The sequence below is a fragment of the Panicum hallii genome, chromosome 7 (genome assembly GCF_002211085.1).
Source record: "Panicum hallii strain FIL2 chromosome 7, PHallii_v3.1, whole genome shotgun sequence".
NCBI lineage: Eukaryota > Viridiplantae > Streptophyta > Magnoliopsida > Poales > Poaceae > Panicum > Panicum hallii.
This window is the reverse complement of record NC_038048.1, coordinates 36,840,624-36,866,779: the sequence shown is the minus strand read 5'-3', so window position 1 is coordinate 36,866,779 and position 26,156 is coordinate 36,840,624. Positions and strand designations below refer to the sequence as shown.

Sequence of the window (26,156 nt, the reverse complement as noted above, 5' to 3'; positions counted from 1 at the left end):
TCATGTCGTCCGCTTAAAACAAGAAACTCTATGTGTTGCTTTTTCAGTTCTGTAGGAAGCGTCAGCTGAGTTCTGACGCAATGGGTGTCTCCTGGCTTTAGTCCATCTATACTTAACATTTCAGAATGTTGTAAACTGTTTATGCTTCATCTTAATCAAAGATGCGGCAGGGCGTGTTGCCTTTCCTTAAAAAAAATTTAAAATAAATCTAGAAAATGCGAGTACGCGAGCACCAGACTTTGACTTGGACTTGGATGGACAGGTTTTACCATAAGAAATCTTACCAGCTGAGCTATGCTCGGTTCGCGGATCATGAAAACCTTTGTTGTGAATAACAATAGCTACTATCGAACGCAACACAGAAAAAGAAATTTAGCACAAGATTGTTCACGCACGTTTAGTTTCTTTGTTACACATCAAGCACTGCTAGCTACCATGAGCCACACATCTCTCTCTTGTGTACATCACTGGCATTTTGGCACGCTGATCGGCCTTATTGCTACAGCGCACTACTTCCCGCTGGTGTCACACGGACTCCTAGTTACCAGGAGGAGAATTTGAAGAGCATGTCGTGGCGGTACACCCCGCCGGGCCTGACGATCGCCGACGGGAAGTTGTGGTGGTTCACGGCGTCGGGGAACGCCTGCGTCTCCAGGCACAGCGCGCCATGCTTCTGGTACACCTTCCCGGCCTTGCCCTTCTCGTCCTTGAGCCAGTTGCTGGTGTAGAGCTGCACGCCGGGCTGGTCCGCCCACAGCTCCATCGCCCGCCCGGACGCCGGGTCCCTGACGCGCGCCACCGGCGCGAACCCCTGCCCGTCCACCGCGTAGTTGACGTCGTAGCCGGCCGCGCCGCCGCCGGAGACGAGGCCGACCCTCGAGCCCAGGGGGGTCGGCCGCCGCAGGTCGTAGGGCGTGCCGGCGACGCCGGCGATCTCGCCCGTGGGGATCATGGACTGGTCCACGGGCGTGTACTGCGACGCGAGCACCTGGACGAGGTGGCCCAGGACGTCGCCGCTGCCGTGGCCACCCAGGTTCCAGTACGCGTGGTTCACCAGGTTCACCGGCGTCGCCTTGCTCAGTGCCGTCGCGTTCATGCGCAGGCTCAGCTCGTAGGGGCTGGACAGCTGGTACGTCACGTACACGTCCAGGTCGCCCGGGAATCCTGCCCAAATAATTAACACGTGCAAACACGTTCCATTAGTTTGAGCGTAATCATGTGCAGCACGACGCGAGGAAAAGAAATGCAAAGTCAGCTCATCGGCAAGGGCAGAAGATCAGAAACGAACTAAAATAAAGTCCAAAACTAATCGCCGTCACTGAATGACACTGCAAGTTGGACAAGTTTTGTTTTTCTATTCTGAGTGGAAATTTGACTTGAAGATCAGAAGCTAACTAAAGGAAATCCAAAACTAATCGCAATCAGTGGATGACACTACAAATTGGACTTTTTCGTTTTGCGTGTGTTTACCTTGCTCTCCGTCGAAGCTGTGGTAGTAGAAGGTGATGTAAGGGGAGTCGCAGTCAGGCACGTACTCCTCCACCGTCCAGATGACCTTGCTGAAACCCCTGTGGCCACCTGGTGAACAGCGACGGCGAGGTTAAACTAGCGACACCGATCCATCAATGGCAGCACGCCGTGCTCCATGCAAACAGCGACCGACCTGGTCGAGAACGAGAGCTCACCGTGCATTGCGTTCTTGCCGTCGTTGATGTACAGGTGGTAGGCCTTCCCGTCGAGCACGAAGCGGCCCTTGGCGACCCTGTTGGCCACACGGCCGACCAGCGCCCCGAAGTATGAAGAGCCGTTCTGTTTGAGCAGACAGAGGGTGCAGAACGCAACCGTGTTGAGTGAGCACTGGAGGAAGAGGAACGCATGCACTGCGTGCTCTGGAGTGTGAGAACAGAGAGATTGGCTGTGATCTTACCACATACTCAGCAATGGTGTCATAACCAAGGACGACATCGGCCAGGTTCCCTGCAGCAAGAAATTCGCATGAGCATGTGAACAAGTGTTACGCGAAAAAAGGATTCTTGGCAGGAAGCAAGGAAACCAAACCGTACCTTTGGAGTCCGGAACGATGACAGACATGAGGGTGGCTCCCCAGTTGGTGACCTTGATGGAGAAATCCCCCTTCTTGTTCTTGAGCTCGTAGACGCCAACCATCTTCCTCGCCGCGCCGGCGCTGCCCACCAGGGCAAGGCACAGCAGCAGAGCAACAGGGAGGAGCAACGCAGCTCTGGCCATGGCTGGCAGCGCTGCTCGCACAGGCTTAGGGTGCACGTTACAGGGAGGAGAGGAGATGTGGCGTAGCCGCGTAGCTGGGACAGAGTGTAGTCGTCGCAGATGTTTATATGCAGATGATAAGCTGATCTTCTTCGGCTTCTGCTCAAACGGGTCTTAAACATAGGAACGAGCTAGAGCTTCGCATTCATAAGCTGGCATCCAATTTTTTCCTTTCTTTCTAGAGATCTGAGATCTACTCGTATAGTTTATGGCGGCTGGTCTCATATTATTTGTACAACCGTTTACTTTCACATTGTTCATGGCATGATGCATTTTTGGTTCAGAGATCTGAGATGCTGCTAACCATATGGGAATGTAATGGTAGATCTTTTAAGTCTGGATCTGCCTTTAGCTGACATACTTTGGTTAATGGTGATTTTTTTTGGCTGAATTGAGCTCTATAAATCAGCAATTTTTCTAGTTAAGGCAGCAAGATATGTTTTCCAACTGACAGGAGCAACATCTCAAAAACTGTTCGGACCAGCTAAAGTTCAACTGAAAAGGAACTCTAAAAGTCTGCACACGTTCTCCTCGACAGATCAGATCGGCCATAAGTCCCAAGTTCGTCGCTTAATCGCTCCCTTTCCGCCTCACTTTTCATTCCATCTCATCGTAAGCACAGATCTGAGATGGTGCTAATCGTGTCGTTCTGCTACCTCTCAGCCAAATTCGCCAAATGGTGCAAGCTTGTTTTTCTTCAATCAAGCTTTTGTGATTACCAAATTCAATCAAAATGGAACATGTAGGTGTGACTTCCTGCAGAAATAGGCTTTTCCGAATGATAGGATCAATTTGCATTAACCATATAAAACTATGCGGAGAACAACGCATGAATGGAGGAAGGCAAGATTTAAGTATAAGGAAGTCATCATCAAGGTCCTTGAGAATAATAAACAAACAGATAAGAATAGTGTAATAAACATTATGAAACCACCATGATCGACCAAATTTCATAAGAATAATAATGCACAAACAGATAAGAGCAGCACAGTATAAATACACAAATTTTATTGCAGTACTGACTATGACTGAACCGACAAGCCAAAAGAGTTCATAACAATTGCCAGTCACCAATTTACAATGGACTAACCATACATGAAAATCGAAACGTTTATCTAGACAAGAAAAGGTACAATAAGAATTCAATAGGCGGCAAAGCGCCTCCGTTTATATACAAACAAACTGACCAAATTGGCAGATGGAAAAGCACTAGCTTCAAAGCTTTTCCACATCAGCGTTCCTGAAGCTGCCACCGAGAAGAGACAGGAGACCACCACCATGCACCCTCCCCTCAGGAACAACATGACCTCCCTCTCTGCCCCCATCTACAGGCTCAGATGACCAAGGGGGCATCATGGAGCGAGGAACCAGCACCTGCGGAGGAATCATCGATTGGCTCCTAACGGTGCCATCACAATCTGATGCGGTGCTGATACCTGAGGACGAGTGCTCATTTGTCATGCTGCTTCCCACGGTGGCAGATGACACCACGATGCCGCTGAAGAGACCTGGTCCAATCATGCTTCCTACATTCTTCACCGCCTCTTGTTCTCGCTGCCTAGCCATCAAGGTACCATGCGCAGCGCAGAAGCCACTCTTGCCACGGGAGAACTTCTCACAGCCTGTGCTCCATGTGCACCGTTTGCCTCCACCATGGGCTTTACAGAAGTCCGTGCTCCCCTGGGCGCTCTTGCCGCAGTTGTCAACCTTGCACCGCTTGCCGCCACCATGCTTCACGCAGCAGTCAGTGCGGCCACGGGCGCTCTTGGTGCAGCCAGGCACGGAACAGCGCTTCCCTCCTCCATGTGCCACGCAGTATTCAGTAGCCCCGTGCACGCTCTTTGCACAGACGCCGCCTCCTTCAAACATGCATCGCTTACCACCACCATGAGCTTTGCACAGAGGTGTGCTACCCTCTGCGCCTTTGCTGCAGCCATCAAAGATGCACCTCTTGCCACCACCATGCCCCTTGCAGTACAATGTGCTACCCTGAGCCCCCTTTCCACAGTCCGGGTACTGGCATCGTCGGCCACCACCATGAGAAATGCACAGTCCAGCCTTCCCCTCGGCGCTCCGAATGCAACCTTTAACCGAGCATCTCTTCCCCCCACCATGCTTGATGCACCGCCCTGACTTACCCCGTGCAGCTTTAGGACAGCCAGGATGTTCGCAGCGGCGGCCTCCACCATGAGCAATGCAATAATCTGTTTTTCCTTCTGCACTTTTGGTGCAACCAAGCTCCTCACACCGACGACCACCACCATGGGCTTTGCAGTAGGCAGAGCTGCTTTCAGCACCTTTGTGGCATCCAGGTTTATGACATCTCTGCCCGCCTCCGTGAGCAATACACAATCCTGATGCGCCTCTTGCACCTTTGGAGCAACCCTTGAACCTGCATTTCTTAGGATGTCGGGGATGGCTGCGTTGTTCTGATGTAGTTGTTGCAGTGAAAACATCAGAACTCACACCAAATGAAGACTCAGTCATTGCAGAAGGCTCAGGGCTGAGCTGAAGATGATGTTGAAGATGTTGGGTGTTATCGGTGCTATGTGTGAGGTCTAGTGAATCTGGGGTTTCTACCTGTGCCTCATTGACAGTAGAATTGGAGCGGGGAGCAAAGAGTAGAGATGGCATGTAACCACCCATGTTTCTTACAGTAGCAGATGTTGAAGCCTCATCGACAACACCGAAACAATGGAGTGTTCCATTCGGTAATTGCAGACATTGAATTGCTTCCCCACCATCCATTTGAAGGCCAAGCCTCAGCGTCCCTGGATCAGTGAAAGTGGAACTCTGGCCAGACAACCTCTGAGCTTGTTTTGACCCAATGGACTGACAATCTGCGGAATAAAAATTGGGTGTTGGACCCAATCCAAGGACTAACCTGCTGCCATCATCTCTCGCTGTTATGTCATTCATTATCTGCGTATTTCCATTGACATGGCTACAGTTTGCCATTGTTGGGCTCAGACCGTCCATACAGAATGTGCTTTGGCCCATGTTCTCCATGGTGGAGCTTGGGGCTGAGCATCCCAACACAAAGGGGTCATTCATCGGAGGGGGGTGGGGGATGTTCATGAAGCTGTCATCCATCAGTCAAGACACACTATGGTGGGAAACAAAATGAGCTCAAACACTAGAGAGCTCAAAGAACAGGGCCTGGTGATCTTTCTGCCCAGGTAGCTGAAGGGTTGATGATCTTTCAGACACGGACTGTAGAATAGACGAAATGGAAGAATATCAGGAGTGTAGTACCAAAGCAACCACCACTGACAAATCCTGATGTGTCTGCACGGTCCATAGTTGCCTTGTTTCTGGGGAATTTATGATCCAAAACCGCACAACTTCCCCAGCACTAAACAATATCTCCGGTAGACATCATGCATAGGCAGGAGCATCCAAATTCGTTGCAGTTTGGCAATCTTGAAATTAACAAAAAAAACAGTGTTAGATAAGATTCAGATATTAAAACATATTGCAGACATTATCTTATTTACTAATTATCAGCAGTAAAAGTTGCCAAATGCTCAAGCTAGTAAAAAATGCAGTTCTACTGTTAACAAAAAGATGATTTCTTAAGTCAGAACAAGGTGACCAACACATGAAAGAAGTTCTTTTTACATAAAATCATTGAACATGGGTAACTAACAGGATGGGGTATCACAAATCACTTGAGAATTGCGGGTTAGGATTTGCCCAAATGACACATGGAGCAGCACAGATGGAAGCCTGAGGGATAAGACTTAGCAGAATCTGTTCTGCTTTCAGGCATCTGGATGCTATTTTTGCTAGCTCTTGCTAATAAATGTCCTTACAAGCTTAATCCGGAAAGGGGTTTTGCCTAGCTCTAGCACAGTGCTCCCCGTTAGGATACGGTAATGATACAACCGGTGAACTGCCATATGCACATATGACGTCTCCCTCAAAATTCTGGCATCACAAACATGACAGGTCCATCCGAGAGGTCCCATAGTTGTTGAGCGCCAAGAATAATTCAAGCTGCCTAGAATTTAGTACACAAATAGAACTTCTTAATTCTCCATGGGAGAAACATAGGATGACGACAAGACCATAAATCTGTCAAAACACTAGTTGATCAGCTGGGTTCAAACGTCCTAATTACTTGACGACAAGCACGCTGAAACCGCCCTCGAGATTTTGTAACCCTTACAAGGTTTTTCTTCCCCAGGCTATTAGAAACCGACAACGGTTTGCTGTCAAATCCGGTTACATACCTAACATGAATCTCCTAGGTTCCAACACCAGGGAACTCTATAGCAGTTAGCATAGCCAGCTGGGAAACAAAAGGAACAAGGAGGAACTCAAAGGATTCCTTTTCTTTTGGAGGGAAAAAAAAAGGAAAACAGATGTCCTTTCTCCATGTAAACATGGTTCAGAGCCCCATGCCGTCTGAACGGCAGAACATCCCAAAACAAGAACCTTTAGGTACCCCCAAAACAGAGGCCGCCTACTCCATCCTAGGCGTCAACGGTAGCCCCTCCAAATCTCGCAATTCTCGCTCTCCTCGCAAAAGCGTGGAACTACAGGGCACGGACAGAACAGATCTAATTATCTAAGAGGCTATAAACACAGCGTCGCCACCACCCACGAGGAGATGGAGCGCGGAAAGGGAATTCCCCGACCAATCGAGACAGCGAGAGGATGCAGCCTGAAGGGGGGCTCGGCACCAACTAATCCCAAACCTCCCGTGCCCGTAACATCACGCGCAGACGGGCAGAGGGGAGACAATCATAGCATGCATACGACTCATGGACGGAGAGGGAAAGGGAGGAATTGGGGCGGGGTAAGAGGCATCACCTCGCGCGCGCGGCGGGGGAGGGGGCGGGCTCGCCGCGGCCTCGGCGGACGCGGAGGAGGGAAGCCGGCGCGGGGGAGGCGGCGGAGGGACGGGGGGAGCGCTTGGGTTTCGGTGGTGGACTGGTGGCTCTGGTGGCTGCCTCCGGTATTCTCAACAGAGAAGGGTAATAGAATGCCGCTGCGGGGTCGGGACGGGGCGCGGGCGAGATTGGTAGGGTTCCTCCTCGGTGCGGGTGGGACGGCGGACGGGTGGGTGACGGCGGGGTTACCTGGCGGGCGGGCGGGGCGAGCCTGCTGGCTGGCTCAGCTAGGCGGCTGGCCTGGCAAGCCAAGCGGCGCCCAGCTGGGAGCGCTCACTAGTTTATTGCCTGCCTTTGTTTTTGACTTGGCTCCATGTGCTGCCAACCCAAGCTGCTGGCTGGGATCATCCGCACTCCGTAACGAAGTATCAGGAGTAATAGTTTTTTTGTGTGGTAAAAAGGTTGGAATTGATGTGGACCAACTAATCTCTCTCTAGCATTGCATGGAAGTAATCTTCTTCTCCTTTTTTTTTTACATGGCAAAGTGATTGTTTAACGTACACAGCCAACTCGTTTTCTTTAGCAGATGCTAGAGCTTCAAGCTAGTTTTTTTTCTTATTTTGATAGAATTTATTTTTTTAAATTTTCCACGGGTGAGAATCAGGCCATGCTGATTGCTCCGCGGTAGGTACTGTAAAAAACGTCATGGTACTCCACGTACTGCCGCTCACGGTATTTTATGCTCAGGCCCTACGAGCTTGTAGGGTAGCTAGGAGTACTACCGATTTCCTGCCGTAAATTCCCAGGCTCCGTGCTCATCGGTCTTCACCGGAGCCCTAGCATACGACAAACCGGCACGCGCAGGGCGCAGATCTGAGATCTGCACAAGCTGCGAGCCCCAGTTTGTCAGGGACCCCCATCGCTTTCACCGAAAAGCTGGTGTCGGGCTCGATGGCATGGCAGTGGCAGGCGGGGGCCTGGACGGCGCTGGACCACCCTCCCCTGCCGCCGCGCCGTGGCGACATGGCCAAGCTACGGCCCGCGAGCCCCGGGCGTACGCAACTTGCGCCCTCGCGGGGCCCACCGGAGTTGGTCTCTTGCGCGGCCGCCCACAGGCCACAGCTCCCCCGCACACGGCGCCGTCTGCATGCCGAGTCGGGAGCCTGGCTGAGCCCGTGAGTCGGCTCGCTCGTCTCGCCGCGCGCGCTCCTGTTTGTTTCTGTCCTCTCTCCCGGCTTCGGCTCCGTGCCGGGGGACCCGGCGCGCGGCGTGAGCGCGACTGGCTCTCCGCCGGCGGTTGGGCGGGGGACGCGGCCGCAACCGTGACGGGGGCACTTGTCGCCGTCCCACGCCGTGCCTCCCATTCTTTACGGCTGCCCGATACCCCCCACGTTCGTTGCACCCACCCGCCCCCCAGACCGCCAGGTAGGCCCGAGAAACCATCCGGTCCCATCCGTCATCCTCCTCCGCCGAATCTCGCGGTCCCCGGCCGCACGTCCCGAGGATCCCCACACGCCTTGGCGCCGCGCGCGCGCGCGCACTCGCCCGCCCGCCCGCCCCCGCACACGCCGCCGCAGGCCTGTGGGAGTGCGCCACGCGGCGCGGCGCCATTCGTCGGCCGGTGGGCTGCGCGGGACCGGGAACCCCGCCGCGCGTGGGCCCCCGGATGGATGGAGACATGGAGTGGAGTGGAGTCTGGTGGCCTGCGGCAGGGTGACGTCGTCACCCCGGCGCGGGCGTGTGGCGCGGAAGCTGCCGGTACGAGCTCCGCCGCTGACGCTAGAGCCACGGGCCCCCGGGCTCTGGCGTGCGTGCTGCGGGGCAAGCTGCGCCGAAGAATCGTGGAGCCGCGGAGTTAGGTGGCACAGTACGGCGCTAGCAGCTTCGCCATCCTCCGGCCCGGCCACTCGAACGGAGCCGGTTGGATTTGTGTGTTTACACGGGGAGAGCAAGCGAAGTTAGGGTCTCCAATCCCAACCCGAGAGAGGGGTTGGTGTAGAATCCGTCGAGCCAATCGCGCGGCCTGCCTTTTTCTGCCTGCGACTCGTGTCGACGGCGCACTCGTCACGCGGGGGGACCTTGCACGTTTTTGTTCCGGAGCTCCCGCACGCTTTGCGTCTCGGGTGACAACACCTTGGTACGTTCCAGCGTCACAAGACGAACACCAGTGTATTATTTTTTAAAATCGAGAGAGGAAGTGCAGCAGCAACGTAAACTACTCCTACCAACTAGCAACGCAATGCCCACCAAACATGGCCACTACAGGGCAAGCTCCAAACAAAGCCTAGGCTAAGAACCTCCGGGATCCACCAAAAACACGCGTGCGGGTCGCCCCGGCCGTCCGTCCTACTGCAGCATTCAGATCAGAGAAGACTACTACACAGGATATGTTTGGTTTCCAGAACTGTCCTATAACATCGGATCGGATGTTTGGATAATAATTAATTAGAAGTATTAAATATAGTTCAATTATAAAATTAATTGTATAAATGGAGACTAATTCGTAAGATGAATCCATTAAACCAAATTAATTCATAATTTGATTATATTGTGCTACAATAATATATGTTAAGGATGAATTAATTAGATTTAATAGATTAATTATGACAGTTAGTTCCTATTAATTCCTCTGTTTCACATCAAATGTACCCGTCTTAGCTGACCGATCCAAACACCCCTCGATCAGGCCAATCGTCTGGCCACACGACGGCCGCTCCCCGCGGCGAGCCGAGCAAGATCCCATCAGACTATCAGAGAGTGCCAGTGCCAGAAGCTACGAGTCTGCGGCTGGCAGGGCCGAGCTGCCCCCCGCGGCCAATGGCGCGAGGTCAAAACACTCGAAGTCCTCTAGCGCGGGGCCCCCACCGGATAAACTAGCGGCCCACCGTGGACTCGAATCCCCGGCGCCGGAAGAAACCAGGGGGGCAAGAGAGAGAAGGGGAATCCTGGCTCGCAACTCCCAATTATTGGCGCGCCCTGCTCGCCGTCGTCAGCGCTGGCGTCGGCTACGCCACCTGAAAAGATGCCCCCGGGGGCTTTCAAGGCGATGGATGGATGGCCGGCGAGGTGGAGTCCGCGCGTGCTCCCCGCAAGCAAGCGCGCCCTCCGTTGGGTAGCGTGTGTTTATTCGGAAAATTAAGAAAGCCACGCGCCGGAGGTCCCGGCAGCGTGCAGTTTAACGCGAAAACGGAACGCGCATCACATCGCGCATAATTCAGGCATAGGATGTGCAGGCGTGAAGGTGAAGCTTCCTGTCCCGCTCCAATGGTTTTTTTTTTCCAGGTAAGGTAATCCTGTACCTTCCTGGTTACAACCACTGGGCCGTATTGGGCTTAGGTTTTCTGTTTGGGCCTGGACAAGGCAGGCCTCAGACCACACGCGCACAGCTCCAAGCCTCCTCCCACCCACAGCTTTTGTTTTCTGCTGGGCCTGGTGACCGTTCCTGGCGGGCGCATGGTCCTGACAAGAATCGGAGACTTTTTTTTTTGTTGAAGAAAGAATCGGAGACTTGCCGCTAGCCAGTTTAGCGAAGCATCTTCACCGGGCAAGGGTGATAAAGGCAGCTGGGGAGCGAGCTCGGTGGACGAGGATGCGGGGAGTATACCGAGAACAAACGAAAAATTGTACGGAATCTCTCAAGCTCTGTGGACACGTGGGCGGCTCGAATACACTTTTAGGCTAGGTTCGGTTACCGTAGGGTCTATTAGCCTATCTTCAACCGTCGTTCTCTCTGTATCTTTCTCTATATCCGTCATTTACAGACTTCTATACAAGATTTTCTCCTCTATATCTCATTTCTCTCCAACAACATTCTCTAAATCTCGTTCTCTATACACTAAACCCTATATTAGAAACGTATTTTATTCCAAATTTTTGTACGTACGTATTTATCATACCTCAAATGCTATGGACATATTTTATTTTTATTTAATCCAGTGTTTAAAACGTAAAGAAAAAATAGAGAAGATGAGAGAGAATCTCTATACATAGAGAAAACCTGTAGCGTTCTCTATTTTAGAGGACCATTTAGAGAACGCTGCTGGAGCGTATAGAGAACGGAATCTTCTTTATATATAGGGTAGAGAGCGGTTTAGAGTCTCCCGTTGGAGACAGCCTTATAAGCCCCATTGTATCGTATTTGATACTACAAGTATCAAATATAGATTATTAATAAAATAAATTTTATAACCTCTAGTCTTTTTCTATTAAAATCCATGATTAGCTCATGTGATGCTACAGTAAGCATGTGCTAATCATAGATTAAGTAGGTTCAATAGATTCATATCGCGAATAAGTCCTAAGCTTATACAGTTAGTTTTATAATTAGATTATATTTAATTTTTCTAATTGGTATCGAAATATTCGATGTGACGTGATATGGATCTGATGGGCTAACCGTTTTCCTTCTTGCTGCCATCATTTCTCGGTCATGGAAGCGACTCCTACGTTGGATGCTGTTTGGATTAAAGCTTAGATCGGATCTTAAACACTAATTAAAAATATTAAATATAGATTAGTTATAAAATTAATTATACACTAATTCGTGAAACGAACCATTAAATCTAGATATGATTTGATAATATTATGCTACAGTAAATATGTGCTAATCATGGACTAATTAGCATCCATGGGTTCGTCTCAACAATTAGCCACAGGTTATATAATTAGTTTTACAATTAGCTCTTATTTAATCTATCTAATCGGTGTTAAAAGAGAGAAGTAAAATTTAGTCTCTTGGATCCAAACAAGGTTGGATAACTTTTGAAAGGTAGGAGTAATGAACTACTCCGTATTAGTGATATGTCTAATGCAAGCAAGAGCAAGTATTATGAGATGACGTAGGCGGGCTAAATAGAGTACTGCTCCTTCCTTCCTATAAAGAGTACAATCTGTGTTTGAGAGATATATTATAAAGAGTGTAATTTTAGAAATTGGATCTTAACTAGCTGTCTAATTAAGTGGTCAGATTTGATTTGCATGCTAAAACTAACTGCATGTGGTCAACAAATGAGTGTACGAGAGTTTTTTCACACCACCGCTAATTTGTTTGAAAAAAACTGGAATTGCATTCTTCGTGAGACGGAAGGAGTATGCTATATTTGTGCTGAGTTGGAGGGGAGAGAAGGGAAGAGAAGCGAAGCGGAATTCAAATTTACAGTGTACTCTCAACAGGTTGCAATATAGACTCCAATAAATCTAGTGAGAGAATAAGAGACGGAAGATGATTAAGTATTAATGATGCAGTCCACCTATATAGCCAATTATTAATGCTGCAACATAGACTCTCAACAGGCTATTAGATTGGAGAAATTACAATTCTCCAATAATTTACAGTTTACGTGGATTGCACTGAACTTAGGAAAAATCTCGCATTACATACTTTTTTTTGAAAGAAAACGCATCACATACTTTAGCTTCATGGGTATACGGGCAAATCGGATGCTATGTAGCGTGCACTCGTCCTTCCAGCAGCTTCAGCGCTTATTTGGTTTTGTCATGATCTAAATGTACGTTTCATTGTACTGCCTAGACTTTTGATCTGATCTTGAACCAAACAACACTTGTTTAAGGTGGCAAGATGGCGAAGCTCAGCGAAACACAGGGTAGTAGCAGAGGACCGCCAACGGAGCATGGCCGTGATGAAAAAGGTGAAGCACGACGGAATTCAGCAAGGTGGAGCAACGGGCGTGGATCCGGCGTCAGGACCATCACCGGCGATGTGGAAGGAGAAGAGTGCCGGTGGGTGCTTAACGGTGCTACACACAGTTTGCAGGAGAGGGAGGTGGCCTTAGACCAAAGACCGAATCCAATGTCGGCTGGCGACGATCAGAACGGAGACCGTGGACGCAGACCGTCGTGGTCCAGCACTTTGACCGGAATCCGAGCTGGCGACTCGCTGGGCCCCGCAATCATAGGAGCGAAAACGTGGCCCCTCCTCGCGTCATCCCGAACGGCAAACGCCCGCCCCGTCCCCCGTTGCGTGACGCGCCTCTCCATTGGCGGGGTCCCTGACAAGGGCAGAGCGCGCGGCGGGCCCGGCGGCGCCTGCCGCTGCCGTGGCACGGGCCTACGGGTGCCCGCTCCTTTGACCGCGAGCTGGACCTCTGACCTGCGGGCCCCGACGAGGGCAGCGCGGCGCGGCGCGAGGACAAGCCTGTACCGGCCGTACTGATCTCCTCCGGGGCGTATGGAAACGGCACGCCGCCTTTTTTCACGGTAACGTGCCCTGCTTTCTTTGGGAAAGAGAACACTGGCAGCGACGTAGCATGCTGCTAAAAATGCAGGCATGCTGGTTTGGAGTGCATTGATGGTGTGCATTGAGATGCTGCTAAAAATGATAAGGAGGTGGTTAGCAAAATGGCGTCAATCTTAGGCAGTGGCTGGACGGTCAATCGGAAACTGCTATATGCCTGTGAATACGTTACATGACAATGTTTTTATGTAAACCCGGAGTAAAACTCATTTCGCATCAAGGGTGTATAGAAATGTGAATACAAAGTTTATGGAAAAAGGGAGAAATCATGGGCTTATGCGAGAAAAGGAGAAAAATGAAATACTTACAAAACAAGTGGAGAGTTAGCAAAAGAGTTGAACTAATGGGGGGGGGGGGGGGGGCGGGGAGGATTTGTCGTGTTGCCATATGGGGAAACTGGAAGATTGGTGGACGTCTAACCATTTTCCCTTTGAAAGGTAGAAGAAAATTCAAAGTAATAGCAGTAGTAGTCGGTTCACTCATAATGGTTCAATGAAAGCATACCAAGTACATTCATTTTTAAATATTGCAATTAGTCAACCAGATCCAAGTACCATGCGAATGTATCGCCGGATAATCCATGTGAATCACACGGTGTTAATTTTTGGCATGATTATAGCAAAAACACGTGCGGATGAGCGTGTGCAACATTTCTTTTAACGGTAAAAGAAAATACAATGTGATCTCTGTTCACTTATAACGGCTCAATAAAAGTAGCACCAAGTACATTCATTTTATCTTTTTAGAATCGATGGAAGTTTCATGTGAATTAAGCGGTGATAGGTTTTGACCGATGAGAACAACACATGTGGTGGTATATTTTTCTCCTTACGTGCTGATAACCTAAGCATGTACAACTTACCATATTTCGACACATCCAAATTGAATATCGATCAAAAGCCAAGTGCCATGAGGCAAAATTTATTCAAACATGAAAGACCACGAGCAATACCAAAATCCATTGGATGGCATATTCTTATAAAGTCCAGTCGATGCAAAAAGTGCAAAACTCGTAATTGTGATGATAGTGAAAGATAATTAAGAACATGAGTATTGATTATGTGATGATAGCACATTTTGTTGCTTCCCCCTATAAACCTGGGAAGTGATAAGAAGGAGAAACATCTTTAACAAAGAAAGAAAAAGGAGAAACGGATTTTCTCGATAAGCCCTTCGAAAAAAGACACAGGCTTTCTCGATTGCTACAAGTGATCTCTGGGGACAAGCGTACGAGGACCGCGTCCACGAAATCCCCAGCTCGGCCCGCATCACGCCCACGTCATCTGCCGCAGCTGCCGCTCCCGCAGTCCCGCTAGCCTCAAACCCGTCGCACTCGGCTCGGACGAAACCCCTCAGTGCTGGGCCTAGTGTTCCCCCGCCGACACGCGGGCCCTCCCTTTCCGGCCCCACCTGTCAGTAAAGTTACGCGGATAACGCGGCGTAACTTTTGATCCCGCTCGGGCGTCCCTCGCTTACCGGTGGAACAATTTTGGGTCGGGGACTCCACACGCAAGCCTCTCGCCAAGGTTTTAAAAACCCCGAGCTGAGAAAAACACTGGTAAAAAAGAAGAGGAGGGGAGAGGAAAAAAACAAGAGAGAGAAATCTCTCGCTCCCCGTCGTAGAGGAGCGGTGGCCGACTCAGCTGTCGCGGGCGGCGTCGGCGGCAGCTGAGCGAGCTCCTCGCGGGCGTGGCCAGCTCCGGGGACGCCGTGGGACCTGCGCGCGCGGGGTTCTGACCCGTGAGAGGCAGGCCAGGCGCCGGCGCGATGGCGGCGTCGGCGCTGAGGTGGTGGTGGGCGGCAGCGTTCGTATCGTTGGTGGTCGGCGTGAGCCGCAGGGTCGTCGCCAACACGGAGGGTATGACACTGCTGTATGCAATCTGTGGGCTATTTTCTTCTGGGTTTTTGATGCGTAGCCCACGGCGAGCGAGTTCTCTTCCGTCTCCATGCGAGGGGGGATAATGGCTGAAAATCCGGGGCCATGACCGGAAATCTGGCGCTTGTTTCCATTCGGCAAGCCTCTGCTCATGGGCAGGGACTGAACCGGGGGGGGGGGGGGGGGGGGGGGGGATGACGAGCCAGTATCGCTCACTTTCGCCGTTTTGACTGATTGTTTTGGGGGTGGTTGGTGGTCCGGTTTGTCTCGCATAGTGTTTTGTCATTTTCTTCTCTATGGCGACGTCTCTGTGATAGGAGTTCGTTTCGTTACATCTGGAAGGGTTGATTGCACAAACCTGGAAGGGAATTCGTTCTGGAATAAGTGCGGTCTGTACGCAGAAATGCAGTAGATTCTGCTCTCTACTCAAGTCGCGTCTGGAACTATTTTCGGACTCGTTGTTCCTGCAAAGGGACTTTTTGGTTATCAACGAATTATGAATGGGCAAGAAGGACTGTACGGCTCTGTCAAAATTGTTGTTTTAAATGTTTTTTCTATGAAGGTGCATATGCAGGGATTCTTTCTTTTCCCTATTGCAAAACTTTGGTCTTTCAGTCATTATCATAGAGTAAACTTTCAGTCCATTTCACCATGGAACCTAAACTGATTTGATTGATTCTATTGTTTGGCTAAAGATAGTACAGTAGTACTCATGAAAGCTGGAGGAAACAAAATCTGAACTTTTTGTGGTTTGGGGTGGGAGGAGGGAATATCACCATTTTTAGCTGTAATTTTCTGCTAAGTTGTTAGGGAACAATCTGTACTTGCTATTTGGATAATGAGGTTCCATTTTGAATGAACTGAAGTGACATAACGATATGATGAATACGTGTGTTACTTTCTTAAAATTGCTCGTGCTATGCACGTGCGGATTAATTGCTTAGAATTTGAATGCACGGTCAAATCATTAAGAGCATATTGTTATTGAGAGTTTTTGCATTCTTTTTCTAGTACACGCATGAGAGAAACTGCGCTGTTTTAAATGCTAGCAATTTTGATATGGTGGTTGTATCCTTGTCATGAATAAAAGATGATTCTACAAAATTAACTGAGCCCTTATAAGTTGTGATTTGTAATTACTACTCTAGGTGCTAGTCATATTGCACGTCGAATCCATCCACGTTCCTTATTTGATATGGATTTTCTACCTACTGAAAAAATGTATTTGTTGCTGAAGAGATGTACATAAACCTGAATAACGACAAAGGGCTTGACCACATAAAAAAGCATTAATATTTAATGGTATATTAATGAAAAGTCTATGTATCCTCTTAAATATCTGATGGGTAGATTATTGCTTATTGTGATGATACCTCACTGGCAGGTGATGCTCTATACAGTCTACGCCAAAGCCTGAAAGATACTAACAATGTGCTTCAGAGTTGGGATCCCACTTTGGTTAATCCATGTACGTGGTTCCATGTTACTTGTGACACCGATAACAGTGTCATCAGACTGTAAGTTGACAAAAGATCGTCTTGTTTATTTTCTGTATAAGGTAAAACAGCAATCATTTTAGATATTGACTGTCGCTCTTTTTTTTTTGCCAGTGATCTTGGAAATGCACAACTATCAGGTCCATTGGTGCCACAGCTTGGGCAGTTGAAAAATATGCAATTTCTGTAAGTTTCCATATCCATGGTTTTGATAATTTTGTTAATAGTTTTACATGCCACAGGTGCATCCTTCAATCCCAATATTGACATAGCATAACAGTTTTTTTTTCCCTGGAGCTTCTGAAATATCAAATATACATCCATGCTTTTGGGTGCATTTTGTATTTATGTATCCTTTTGTTTTATTCCTGCCAATGCCCACTTCTCATACTATTTCCTACTTATACTGTCTGCCAATAGATATTGTACCCGCCAGTACCCTACCTTTCTTTGTGTTGAATTTATGGTTAACCACTTTTGTCATTTCGCTACAGGGAACTTTACAGTAACAATATAAGTGGGCCAATACCGCCTGAACTGGGGAACTTAACTAACTTGGTCAGTTTGGATCTGTACCTCAACAACTTCACTGGCAATATTCCTGACACCTTAGGGCAACTATTGAAGCTGCGGTTTCTGTAAGTTCATTCCGTTGTCCTAGTAACAGAAGTGTTGTACATGTGGCACTGTACATTAATATTTTTTGTCCCTAGTAGTATAAGTTGTCTGATTTTTGTTGAGGCCATGATTTCTCTGAACATAAGCTTATTTATTGGAACGATTGTAACATTTTTTTTTGGATGTCTTCTTGCAAGGACAGCCGTCTTAATAACAACAGCCTTTCTGGTCAAATTCCAAAAACCTTGACTGCAATCACCACTCTTCAAGTTCTGTAAGTTGCCTGTTGCTCTGTTATAAATCGTTACAGCCATTCAGGATGTTAGATAATGACAAATGTGTTTCGAAAACCTCACAGGGATCTCTCAAATAACAATCTCTCAGGAGAGGTGCCATCAACTGGCTCATTTTCACTCTTTACCCCTATAAGGTAATCTCTGGATGAATTTGGATGCTTAACTTCATCCTCTGATGCACCTCTCCTTCCAGTTCCAGGGAAAAACCCGCGTCGTCTGATGTTGATGTTTTTTTACCTTTTTTTGTCACAGTTTTGCTAACAACCCAAATCTATGTGGCCCTGGTACTACAAAGCCTTGTCCTGGGGCTCCTCCTTTTTCTCCACCCCCTCCATACAATTCCCCAACACCAACTTCATCAAAAGGTGATCAGCTGTAGCTTTATATTGTGTCATATCATACTCCTGTTCGAGAGATATATAAGTGGAAAACACTCACATGATTGCGATTGTACTTGAGATATGCTAACTGGGTCAATTCTATTCCCTCAGGTGCGTCTAGCACTGGAGCAATTGCTGGAGGTGCTGCGGCTGGCGCTGCGTTGCTGTTTGCTATACCTGCCATTGCATTTGCATTGTGGCGTAGGCGTAAACCTGAAGAGCATTTCTTTGATGTCCCTGGTCAGTATTATATACCACAGTGTGGTACCATGGTTCTTGTCATCTGTGCTATTCAGTTCATTGATATGGTCTCCTTTCCATCAGCTGAGGAGGATCCAGAAGTTCACCTTGGACAACTTAAGAGGTTCTCACTCAGAGAGCTTCAAGTTGCTACAGATAATTTTAGCAATAGGAATGTTCTAGGAAGAGGCGGTTTCGGGAAGGTGTATAAAGGGAGACTGACAGATGGTTCATTGGTAGCGGTGAAAAGATTAAAGGAGGAACGCACACCTGGAGGAGAGCTCCAGTTCCAAACAGAAGTTGAACTTATTAGTATGGCGGTGCACAAGAATCTGCTCCGGCTCCGTGGATTCTGCATGACACCTACAGAGCGGTTGCTAGTCTATCCATACATGGCGAATGGAAGCGTCGCGTCGCGCCTCCGAGGTAACTTATTCTTTCCCACTTAAACATTTCTTCTGCATTTAGCTGCGGGTAAACCCGTGAAGATGAACTGATACATTTGAATGTTTTATTTTGTTTATATACTCGTATATCTTATTTCACTGATGGTCCTTGAATTTGCAGAACGTGGGCCGGATGATCCGCCTCTTGAATGGGAAACAAGGGCTAGGATCGCGCTGGGATCCGCCAGAGGTCTCTCTTACCTGCACGACCACTGTGACCCCAAGATCATCCACCGCGACGTGAAGGCCGCCAACATCCTGTTGGACGAGAGCTTCGAAGCGGTCGTGGGCGACTTCGGCCTCGCCAGGCTCATGGACTACAAGGACACCCACGTGACGACGGCTGTCCGCGGGACGATCGGGCACATTGCGCCTGAGTACCTCTCCACCGGGAAGTCCTCCGAGAAGACGGACGTCTTCGGCTATGGGATCATGCTCCTGGAGCTCATCACCGGGCAGAGGGCCTTCGATCTCGCCCGCCTCGCGAACGATGATGACGTGATGCTGCTTGACTGGGTAAGTACTGAGAAGCTCCCGCCCTTCATTGCCTGATACTGGTACGTTAATTAGCGACCTGGACATCTGGAAGTGAAAGAAAACTGCTGGGGTTGCAGGTGAAGGGCCTGCTGAAGGAGAAGAAGCTGGAGCAGCTGGTGGACCCGGACCTGCAGGGCGGGTACACGGATGAGGAGGTGGAGTCGCTGATCCAGGTGGCGCTGCTGTGCACGCAGGGGTCCCCGATGGAGCGTCCCAAGATGTCGGAGGTGGTGCGGATGCTGGAGGGCGACGGGCTGGCGGAGCGGTGGGAGGAGTGGCAGAAGGTGGAGGTGGTCCGGCAGGAGGCGGAGCGCGCCCCGCGCCACAACGACTGGATCGTCGACTCCACCTACAACCTCAACGCCGTCGAGCTGTCCGGCCCGAGGTAGAGAATCGGCGAAGGGGATCATCGATCGGGCTCTCTCTCCGATCGTCACCTAGCTAGCTGAGAGCGTCTCGCCGCGAGGAAATTCTCAACTGTGCATATGACAGGTAGTAGTTGTTTGGTGTGTTGGTCCTGATAGCTGGGAAGTTGTAGGTGGTGAAATGGTTTGCACCTGTCCTCACCTGACCGCAGTAAGTTTTGTTTTAATCGTTAGAGAATATGAACAGTATGACACAAGCCTCTTCGATCTCATCAGTAGTTTTAGTACGCTGCGAGTGGTTTTGCCGGTGGTGGTGGTGGCTGCGTGCTTTGAGCTGAGCCAGGGCGTCTGGGCTAGTGGGCGTCACGCTCCTCAGTCCTCACAGGCGGGTGACGCGCGTACGGGTCGACGGGCAGTGCAGCGACCTGCATGCAGCTGGGAGCTACGCACGGCGCAGCACTGCTGCTCTGGGCGCGCTCAATCATGCACGCACTGGTGCCAGTCGGCCAGACGCCCAGACCTGTGCTGGGCTGCTCGCCTGCTCGGTCCAGGCCAGCTTAAACAAATCCACTGTCACTGCCCACTGCACATCTATACTGGTCGCTGCTCAGGCCTACTTCTGAACGTGCTCGATTTGCCCTTCACATTCGCCGTAAGGTCGGGCCGGCTCGGCCGGAAACGCAGCGTCGTCTTCCTGGAAGAGGACCGGGCAACTCGCGACGGCACCGTGTCGGTAATAGTCGCAAACAGTTGATGACAGCCAACAAACAGGGAGCTGCGTGTGCAAAGTGTGAATCAAACGAGAGCCGGCTATGTAGCACTAGTATCACAGACAGAAACACATCAGCTAGTTCGTATACACACAGCACCGGCAGGTGTTTTGGCATCACATGGCAGTTTGCAAACAATGCAGAGCGGAAAGGGACGCGGGAACCCTGGACGGAGCACACTCTCGGACTAGATGATGACTAGAGGGAGGGGACGCGGAAGAACCTGCCGCGGCACATGCAGCGGTAGGCGACGGGGCAGGACTCGGAGGCCTGCGCGCACCGGAAGCTCACCATGACGCGCCGGCACGGGGAGCACGGCCCGCACGCGTGCGCGCAGTCCGGAAGCCGCGACCCCGTCGCCCCCGCGCGCCGCTCCTCCTTCGCCCACAGCTCCTCGCGCTCCGCCGCCGGGCCGCGGCCTTCCTCCTCCGGCGACGCCGCTGTCCGGTCGTCTGGTCTGTCGGTTCTCCTGCCTGAACCGGCAGCAGCCGGTGCGTCCTCGCCGAGCACGGCGCCGTCGGCTGGACCTGACGACGCGCCTGCGCCGTGTACGCAAAGGAAAAGAAGATGAACGATTGTCAGGTCTCCGTTTGTTGTCCGGTCAGGGGACAGGTAGGTGCGTGCTAGCTGCCGCCACATGTCCTGCCACGCCATCTAGTAGCAAGGAAAGGGGCCTGACATGTCAGTGCCCTACATTGTGCATGTAGCACGCCGGCCTGAGTGCCTGATTGGAGTGACTGATGTTGCTCGATGTGGTAGCCTTTTCCAAATACGGTAACATGATGGTGTAGTAAAAAGGTACCGGTATGAAGTTGCTTGTGGCCAACAGAGATTCAGTGCCGATCAACTTACGTGGTGTCGTCGTCCTGACGCCGTCGGCAACGCGCGACCACGACGAGCCCGTGAGCAGCAGGAGCGCAAGCACCAGCGCCGTCGGGGTCGTCGGAGCCCGTAGGCGCGACGACTCCCTCGTGCTCATCTCCTGCTTGCTACTACAGTAGCTCTGGTCGAGGAGATGTACGACAAGTAGGCGATGTGTTCGCAGAGGGTGAAGGTGAACAGAGAGCAGGCAAGCGGCGAGCTGGCAAGCTACGTACTAGCTACGAGAGGCGGCTCTGCTCGCGTGCGCAGCTATATACGCATCAGTGTCTGGCGTGGCGTGCGCTGTAAATAACTGGACGCGGGGCGCTCACAGGATCCCCGGCCGGCTGGGGGATTCACAGGAAAACCCTTGCGCCCAGGCCCAGCAAGAGATCGCTGCTGGGAGCTTTGGACACGAAGATGAGGATCCCGGCGAGCGGCACCGACAGCGACGAGGAGAGGGGAACGAAGGTAGCGGAGTAGATGTGCTCGTGTGATCGGCGTGCGCGCAGCACGCATGCGTGCGAGGGGGAAGCAATGGCGTCGCTCGTTCGTATTTATGGCCGGTGCCGGCGCCGGCTGGGCTCGGCAGCGACGCAGTTATTGTGGCGCCGTCGCAGGCTCGCAGCAGCATCGCAGGGCGTGAGGGCGAGCCAGCGAGGCGCTCCCTCGCTCCTTCGATTCCCGTGGATGCAGACGACGCAGCACAGTATAATAGTACTGCTGCTGTCCTGCTCCTGCACTCCTGCTGCTGCTCTGATGAAAGTTCTGATCGCGCGTATAACAGAAAAATATTCCGCTGTCAGCACGGTTTGGACCGGTTTGGTTAATGAGCGAGCCACCAGTCAAGGCGGGTCACTCGACCGGCGGCATGAATGCATCTGCGGCGGCGAGCCGCTGCCATTGAATGTAGCACGCGTACGTGTAAGCTGCTTCCATGGATGTACAGGACCCGGACCGGCTCCATGCCTGGACGCCGACGTGCCTGACCGATCACTGATCCGGGGAAGGGCGGCAGGGCGCGGCTTGTGTGACGGAGAGGGGAGGGGTTAGTTCATGGAGGCGGCCGGCCGGCCGGGGTTAAACCAGCATCCAAGACCAAGAGGCAGGCGGCAGTGCTCAATTCGTAACCGAAATGGCTTCAACTGATCAACTCCATCCCTCTGTCTGAATTCTAGTGGTATTCCTTGGGCTGTGCTTCGGCCTTGGGGGGCTCAACAAGCTAGCAAACCTGCCGCTGCTGTTAACGAGAGAAACCGTTGCGGCGTCTTCAAAGCGTTCTAGCCTGCCATCACCCTTTTTGCCTCGATGGAATAATCCCGATCACCCGGACGAGGGAGGGAGGGATAGGATTGCAGCGCACCGAATCAACATGCTCCTCGACTCTAGATTTATTGTAACACAAAATACTAATACAGGCACTATTAATATTTAATCTGGTTATGATACACTTAAAGTTAGGGGTTGTTTGATATCCGGACTAACTTTTAGTTCCTATCGCATCACATATTTGGACACTAATTACAAAATTAATTGTATAAATAAAGACTAAAGTTTAGTCACACGGATCAAAAAAGACTCTTATTAATAACTTCATGTGATTTGTTATTCTTATTACTCATATATATATGTTGTTCTCTTCATACAAGAACGTTTGTCTCTAGCCAGACGTCTATACAGGAGTACATGGTGGATGGCTGGGGAAGTTATGCTTTATTTAGTTGGGCTGGTCGTCTGCGTTTATGTACTGCTGCATTTGCCATTGAAGTTCTTCTTGTGTGCATATGACTGTTTCGATCCCTGAATTCGAAACTAGGCTACTAGTGCTTGTCAATAATAATAATACACTATTTTAGTCCTACATGCTAGTATATGATATGATTGTTCGAAATGTCACGAGAGTCCTTTTTGAAAGAGAGATGTGCCTATATATTATCACTACAAGAAAATAGCGTAATTATGTCAGCTAAAAACCGTCGAAAATAGCCCGAAAGCCGTCGAAAATAGCTATTTTCATCGGTCGGCCGATGAAAATAGGCCGACAGAATAAAATCGACGAAAATGAGCGTATTTTCGTCGGCAACCGACGAAAATAAAAGTATTTTCGTCGGCTAGAGAGGCCGACGAAACTGTGCAACGTATTTTCGTCGGTCCGTTCAGCCGACAAACACGATGATATATATTTTCGTCGGCTTGCTAGCCGACGAAAACGATGGTAGATATTTTCGTCGGCTCCACAAGCCGACGAAAGTACTGGACATGCTCCATTATTTTCGTCGGCCACCTGGCCGACGAATATACTGGGTTCCTGCTAAAAAAACAGCTGCATATAATACCAATCATGAGATGCAATCATCCATAAGCAGTTAATTATCATATCTATAAGCAGAATTATGAAATACATCATCACACAATCATCAAATACATCCAACAAGTACAATCATGAAATCCATAGTCTAAATGACATATATATGTCAACAAAACGTGAAAACACAAATCAATGAGGCGTAATATTATGTCCGCCGCCGCCGTCACCTTCAGAAATGTTACGCGCTGTCGATGGTGGCATGGACGGGCTGGCAGAAACTCCTCGAGGATGACTACTCGTCGAACCCTGATTATAGACAAAGTTAAATGTATATAGTACGTATATATAAGAAAATTTAAGCATTGCTAGTTATACGAAAGAATTACCACTTGTGGAGATGGTAGATGCACGTATGGTACAAAGGTCGGCGGTGGTGGAGGAGGCGAAGGAAGAGGTGACAAATTAAATTGTGATCCAAGGGTAGCCGCTAGTATTTCCTAAAAACCGATAATAGATCGAGTATCTTATAGCAATGAAAAGTACACAAGAATTTGAGAAAATATCAAACTTGCATAGTACCTGAATCTGTGAGCGAAAAAACTTTGTATGTACTCGTGTTGTTGCCTTGCCCACTCCTCTTGCCTCTGCATTGCCTCTATGCTGCCTTATCTCCTCCTGCAGTCGATTTTCCCTTTCCCTTTGGTAGCCCCGAGAATTCTGAGAGGACTGAGAACACCTTGCCTCACTCAAAGCACCACTTGTATCAATAACGCCATTCAACATGCTGAACCTGCCATGCTTCTTCCCTCCCCCGCTTGAGTATAAGGCACCGACATCCACATCACTCCTCCAATCGTACTCCTCCCCATGGCGTGCCACCATTTCATCACCATATCTCATCTACCATTCAGGCAATCAATACTAAGATAATATTCGAATCATCGCTTAATTGAAATCAAATTATTTTACTAACCAGAGTCTGTGTGACATTCTCACTGCAAAACAACTCTGGCTGTGTAGTATCTGCGCCGTAGTGGCCTCAAATGTATGTCTCAATATAGCTTGGGGCCACCCCACTTTGTGCCTCCTGACAAAGAAGAATTGTGATATTGCAAGTAAGTACATAATAATCAAATTGAAATAATAAACATCTACTATTCGACGTGCCAAACGAAGGTGTCCATCAGCCCCATATCTTTGTGTAACCCGTGGTCCTGCTTGACGATTAGCTCTCTTCATTCTGGATTTTTCCACAGAGCTGGGTGAAGCCCAATAAGCACAAAGTGCTCGCCAAACATCTGGACACTTTCTCAACCAAGACAAACCGCTAATATCAACTTGAAGGTACTCATCCTCTCGGAGATATATCTTAGAAATGTCTAGTTTCTTGTTCATGTCTTACAACTTTATTTTCTTGTAGTACAAGAAAACACACTGTATACGAGCATGCGACATCATGTCCCTAACCACCTTCGTCGCTGCCTTGTCAAACACAGAACGAGCCCTAGAGTAATGGACGAAAGTGAGAAATGTTACTTCATTAACGATACTAAGCAAACAAAAATTATCAGGCATATGTAACATAAATATTTTAAAATTAATACAGTTTCTAGCCTTAGAGTAATGGACAATAATACATCACTAAGTTTAATAGTTATTCGGTCAGTTCGAAACTAGCAAGAAAGAGAACGGGCAGGCATACCTGTGGGCCACGGTGGGCGGCGGTGGGCCATGGGGGCCCGCGGGGGGCACGGCTTGGGGCCTCGGGGGCGGCGGCGGGGCGGGGTGGGGGGTGGCGCCGGTGGCGCTGGGCCGCGGCGGCGGCGGTGTCGGCGGGGCGCTGTGTAGGCGACACAACCAAATCGAGGGGAGGCAGGTACTTAGGTACCGATATTTTCATCGGCCAGACTTGAGCCGACGAAATTTGATTTATTTTCATCGGCCCGTGCCTGGCCGACGAAAATATAGGATTTGTTTCGTCGGCCGGGCCGACGAAAGCACTTCTAATTTTATCGGCTTACACAAGTCGATAAAATAATTTTTTTATTTTCGTCAGCTTGTATTTGGCCAACGAAATTAGATGTGGCTGTTGGATTCAACTACTAACTTCTTTCTGCTTAGTGGGCGCAACGCTGTCTGCACAGTTTCTTTCTCCTTTTCCTGAATCCTCTGGCGCAGTTGTTGAGTCTTGGCGCATCTGTGTTAACGAGAACATCCGTGCCTACTACTTAATTGGCCCGACGCGGTAGGATCCGAACGAGAGATGCCATCGCATTTTTGCAATTCTATACTCGTGGTGTGGCCGTGGAGGAACGAACACGCGACATCAACCACATCCATATAAGAAATTTCTTCCATCGATAGCAAGCCGGATCCGTGGCGCAATGGTAGCGCGTCTGACTCCAGATCAGAAGGTTGCGTGTTCGATTCACGTCGGGTTCAAACCCCCGATCCTTATCCGGATTATCTTTTTGCTTTTTTAGCCTTTTATTTTTGAGACACCTGTGCCAACTTTCACATGGGCCCGCCAAGAAGTTCCTTCTGAACGGGGCGGTACATCATATCAACGCCATGGCCACGTAGTAC

The 26,156-nt window shown here is 49.8% G+C and overlaps 3 protein-coding genes and 1 non-coding gene across 4 annotated transcripts; 2 read left to right on the top strand and 2 right to left on the bottom strand.

Moving 5' to 3' along the window:
- Positions 1–308: 308 nt before the first annotated feature.
- Positions 309–2,689, bottom strand: LOC112899302 (aldose 1-epimerase-like). Its single transcript, XM_025967719.1, has 5 exons — positions 2,064–2,689; positions 1,928–1,977; positions 1,686–1,809; positions 1,471–1,578; positions 309–1,164 (listed from the first exon to the last, which is right to left on the bottom strand). The coding sequence occupies exons 1-5, from the start codon at positions 2,245–2,247 to the stop codon at positions 542–544; spliced, it is 1,089 nt and encodes a 362-aa protein (XP_025823504.1). The 5' UTR covers positions 2,248–2,689; the 3' UTR covers positions 309–541.
- Positions 2,690–3,276: 587 nt separating this feature from the next.
- Positions 3,277–7,304, bottom strand: LOC112899301 (loricrin-like). Its single transcript, XM_025967717.1, has 2 exons — positions 7,105–7,304; positions 3,277–5,708 (listed from the first exon to the last, which is right to left on the bottom strand). Exon 2 carries the CDS (start codon positions 5,377–5,379, stop codon positions 3,502–3,504), a length of 1,878 nt encoding a protein of 625 aa, XP_025823502.1. The 5' UTR covers positions 5,380–5,708; positions 7,105–7,304; the 3' UTR covers positions 3,277–3,501.
- A 7,637-nt stretch (positions 7,305–14,941) lies between these two features.
- On the top strand, positions 14,942–19,888 carry LOC112901184 (LRR receptor kinase SERK2-like). Its single transcript, XM_025970038.1, has 11 exons — positions 14,942–15,235; positions 16,638–16,770; positions 16,864–16,935; positions 17,244–17,387; positions 17,570–17,641; positions 17,726–17,797; positions 17,916–18,028; positions 18,155–18,283; positions 18,368–18,709; positions 18,851–19,245; positions 19,344–19,888. The coding sequence occupies exons 1-11, from the start codon at positions 15,145–15,147 to the stop codon at positions 19,653–19,655; spliced, it is 1,875 nt and encodes a 624-aa protein (XP_025825823.1). The 5' UTR covers positions 14,942–15,144; the 3' UTR covers positions 19,656–19,888.
- Positions 19,889–25,940: 6,052 nt separating this feature from the next.
- TRNAW-CCA lies at positions 25,941–26,012 on the top strand. Its single transcript has one exon. It is a non-coding gene; the product is annotated as a tRNA-Trp (tRNA).
- The last annotated feature ends 144 nt before the right edge of the window (positions 26,013–26,156 follow it).

Coding starts and splice junctions, on each gene's coding strand:
- LOC112899302 (XM_025967719.1), bottom strand. CDS start 2,247: ATGGCCAGAGCTGCGTTGCTCCTCCCTGTTGCTCTGCTGCTGTGCCTT. Junction 1,810..1,927: donor ACACCATTGCTGAGTATGTG/GTAAGATCACAG, acceptor CTGCTCAAACAG/AACGGCTCTTCATACTTCGG. Junction 1,165..1,470: donor CAGCTTCGACGGAGAGCAAG/GTAAACACACGC, acceptor TTATTTGGGCAG/GATTCCCGGGCGACCTGGAC.
- LOC112899301 (XM_025967717.1), bottom strand. CDS start 5,379: ATGGATGACAGCTTCATGAACATCCCCCACCCCCCTCCGATGAATGAC.
- LOC112901184 (XM_025970038.1), top strand. CDS start 15,145: ATGGCGGCGTCGGCGCTGAGGTGGTGGTGGGCGGCAGCGTTCGTATCG. Junction 18,029..18,154: donor AACACCAACTTCATCAAAAG/GTGATCAGCTGT, acceptor CTATTCCCTCAG/GTGCGTCTAGCACTGGAGCA. Junction 18,284..18,367: donor GCATTTCTTTGATGTCCCTG/GTCAGTATTATA, acceptor CCTTTCCATCAG/CTGAGGAGGATCCAGAAGTT.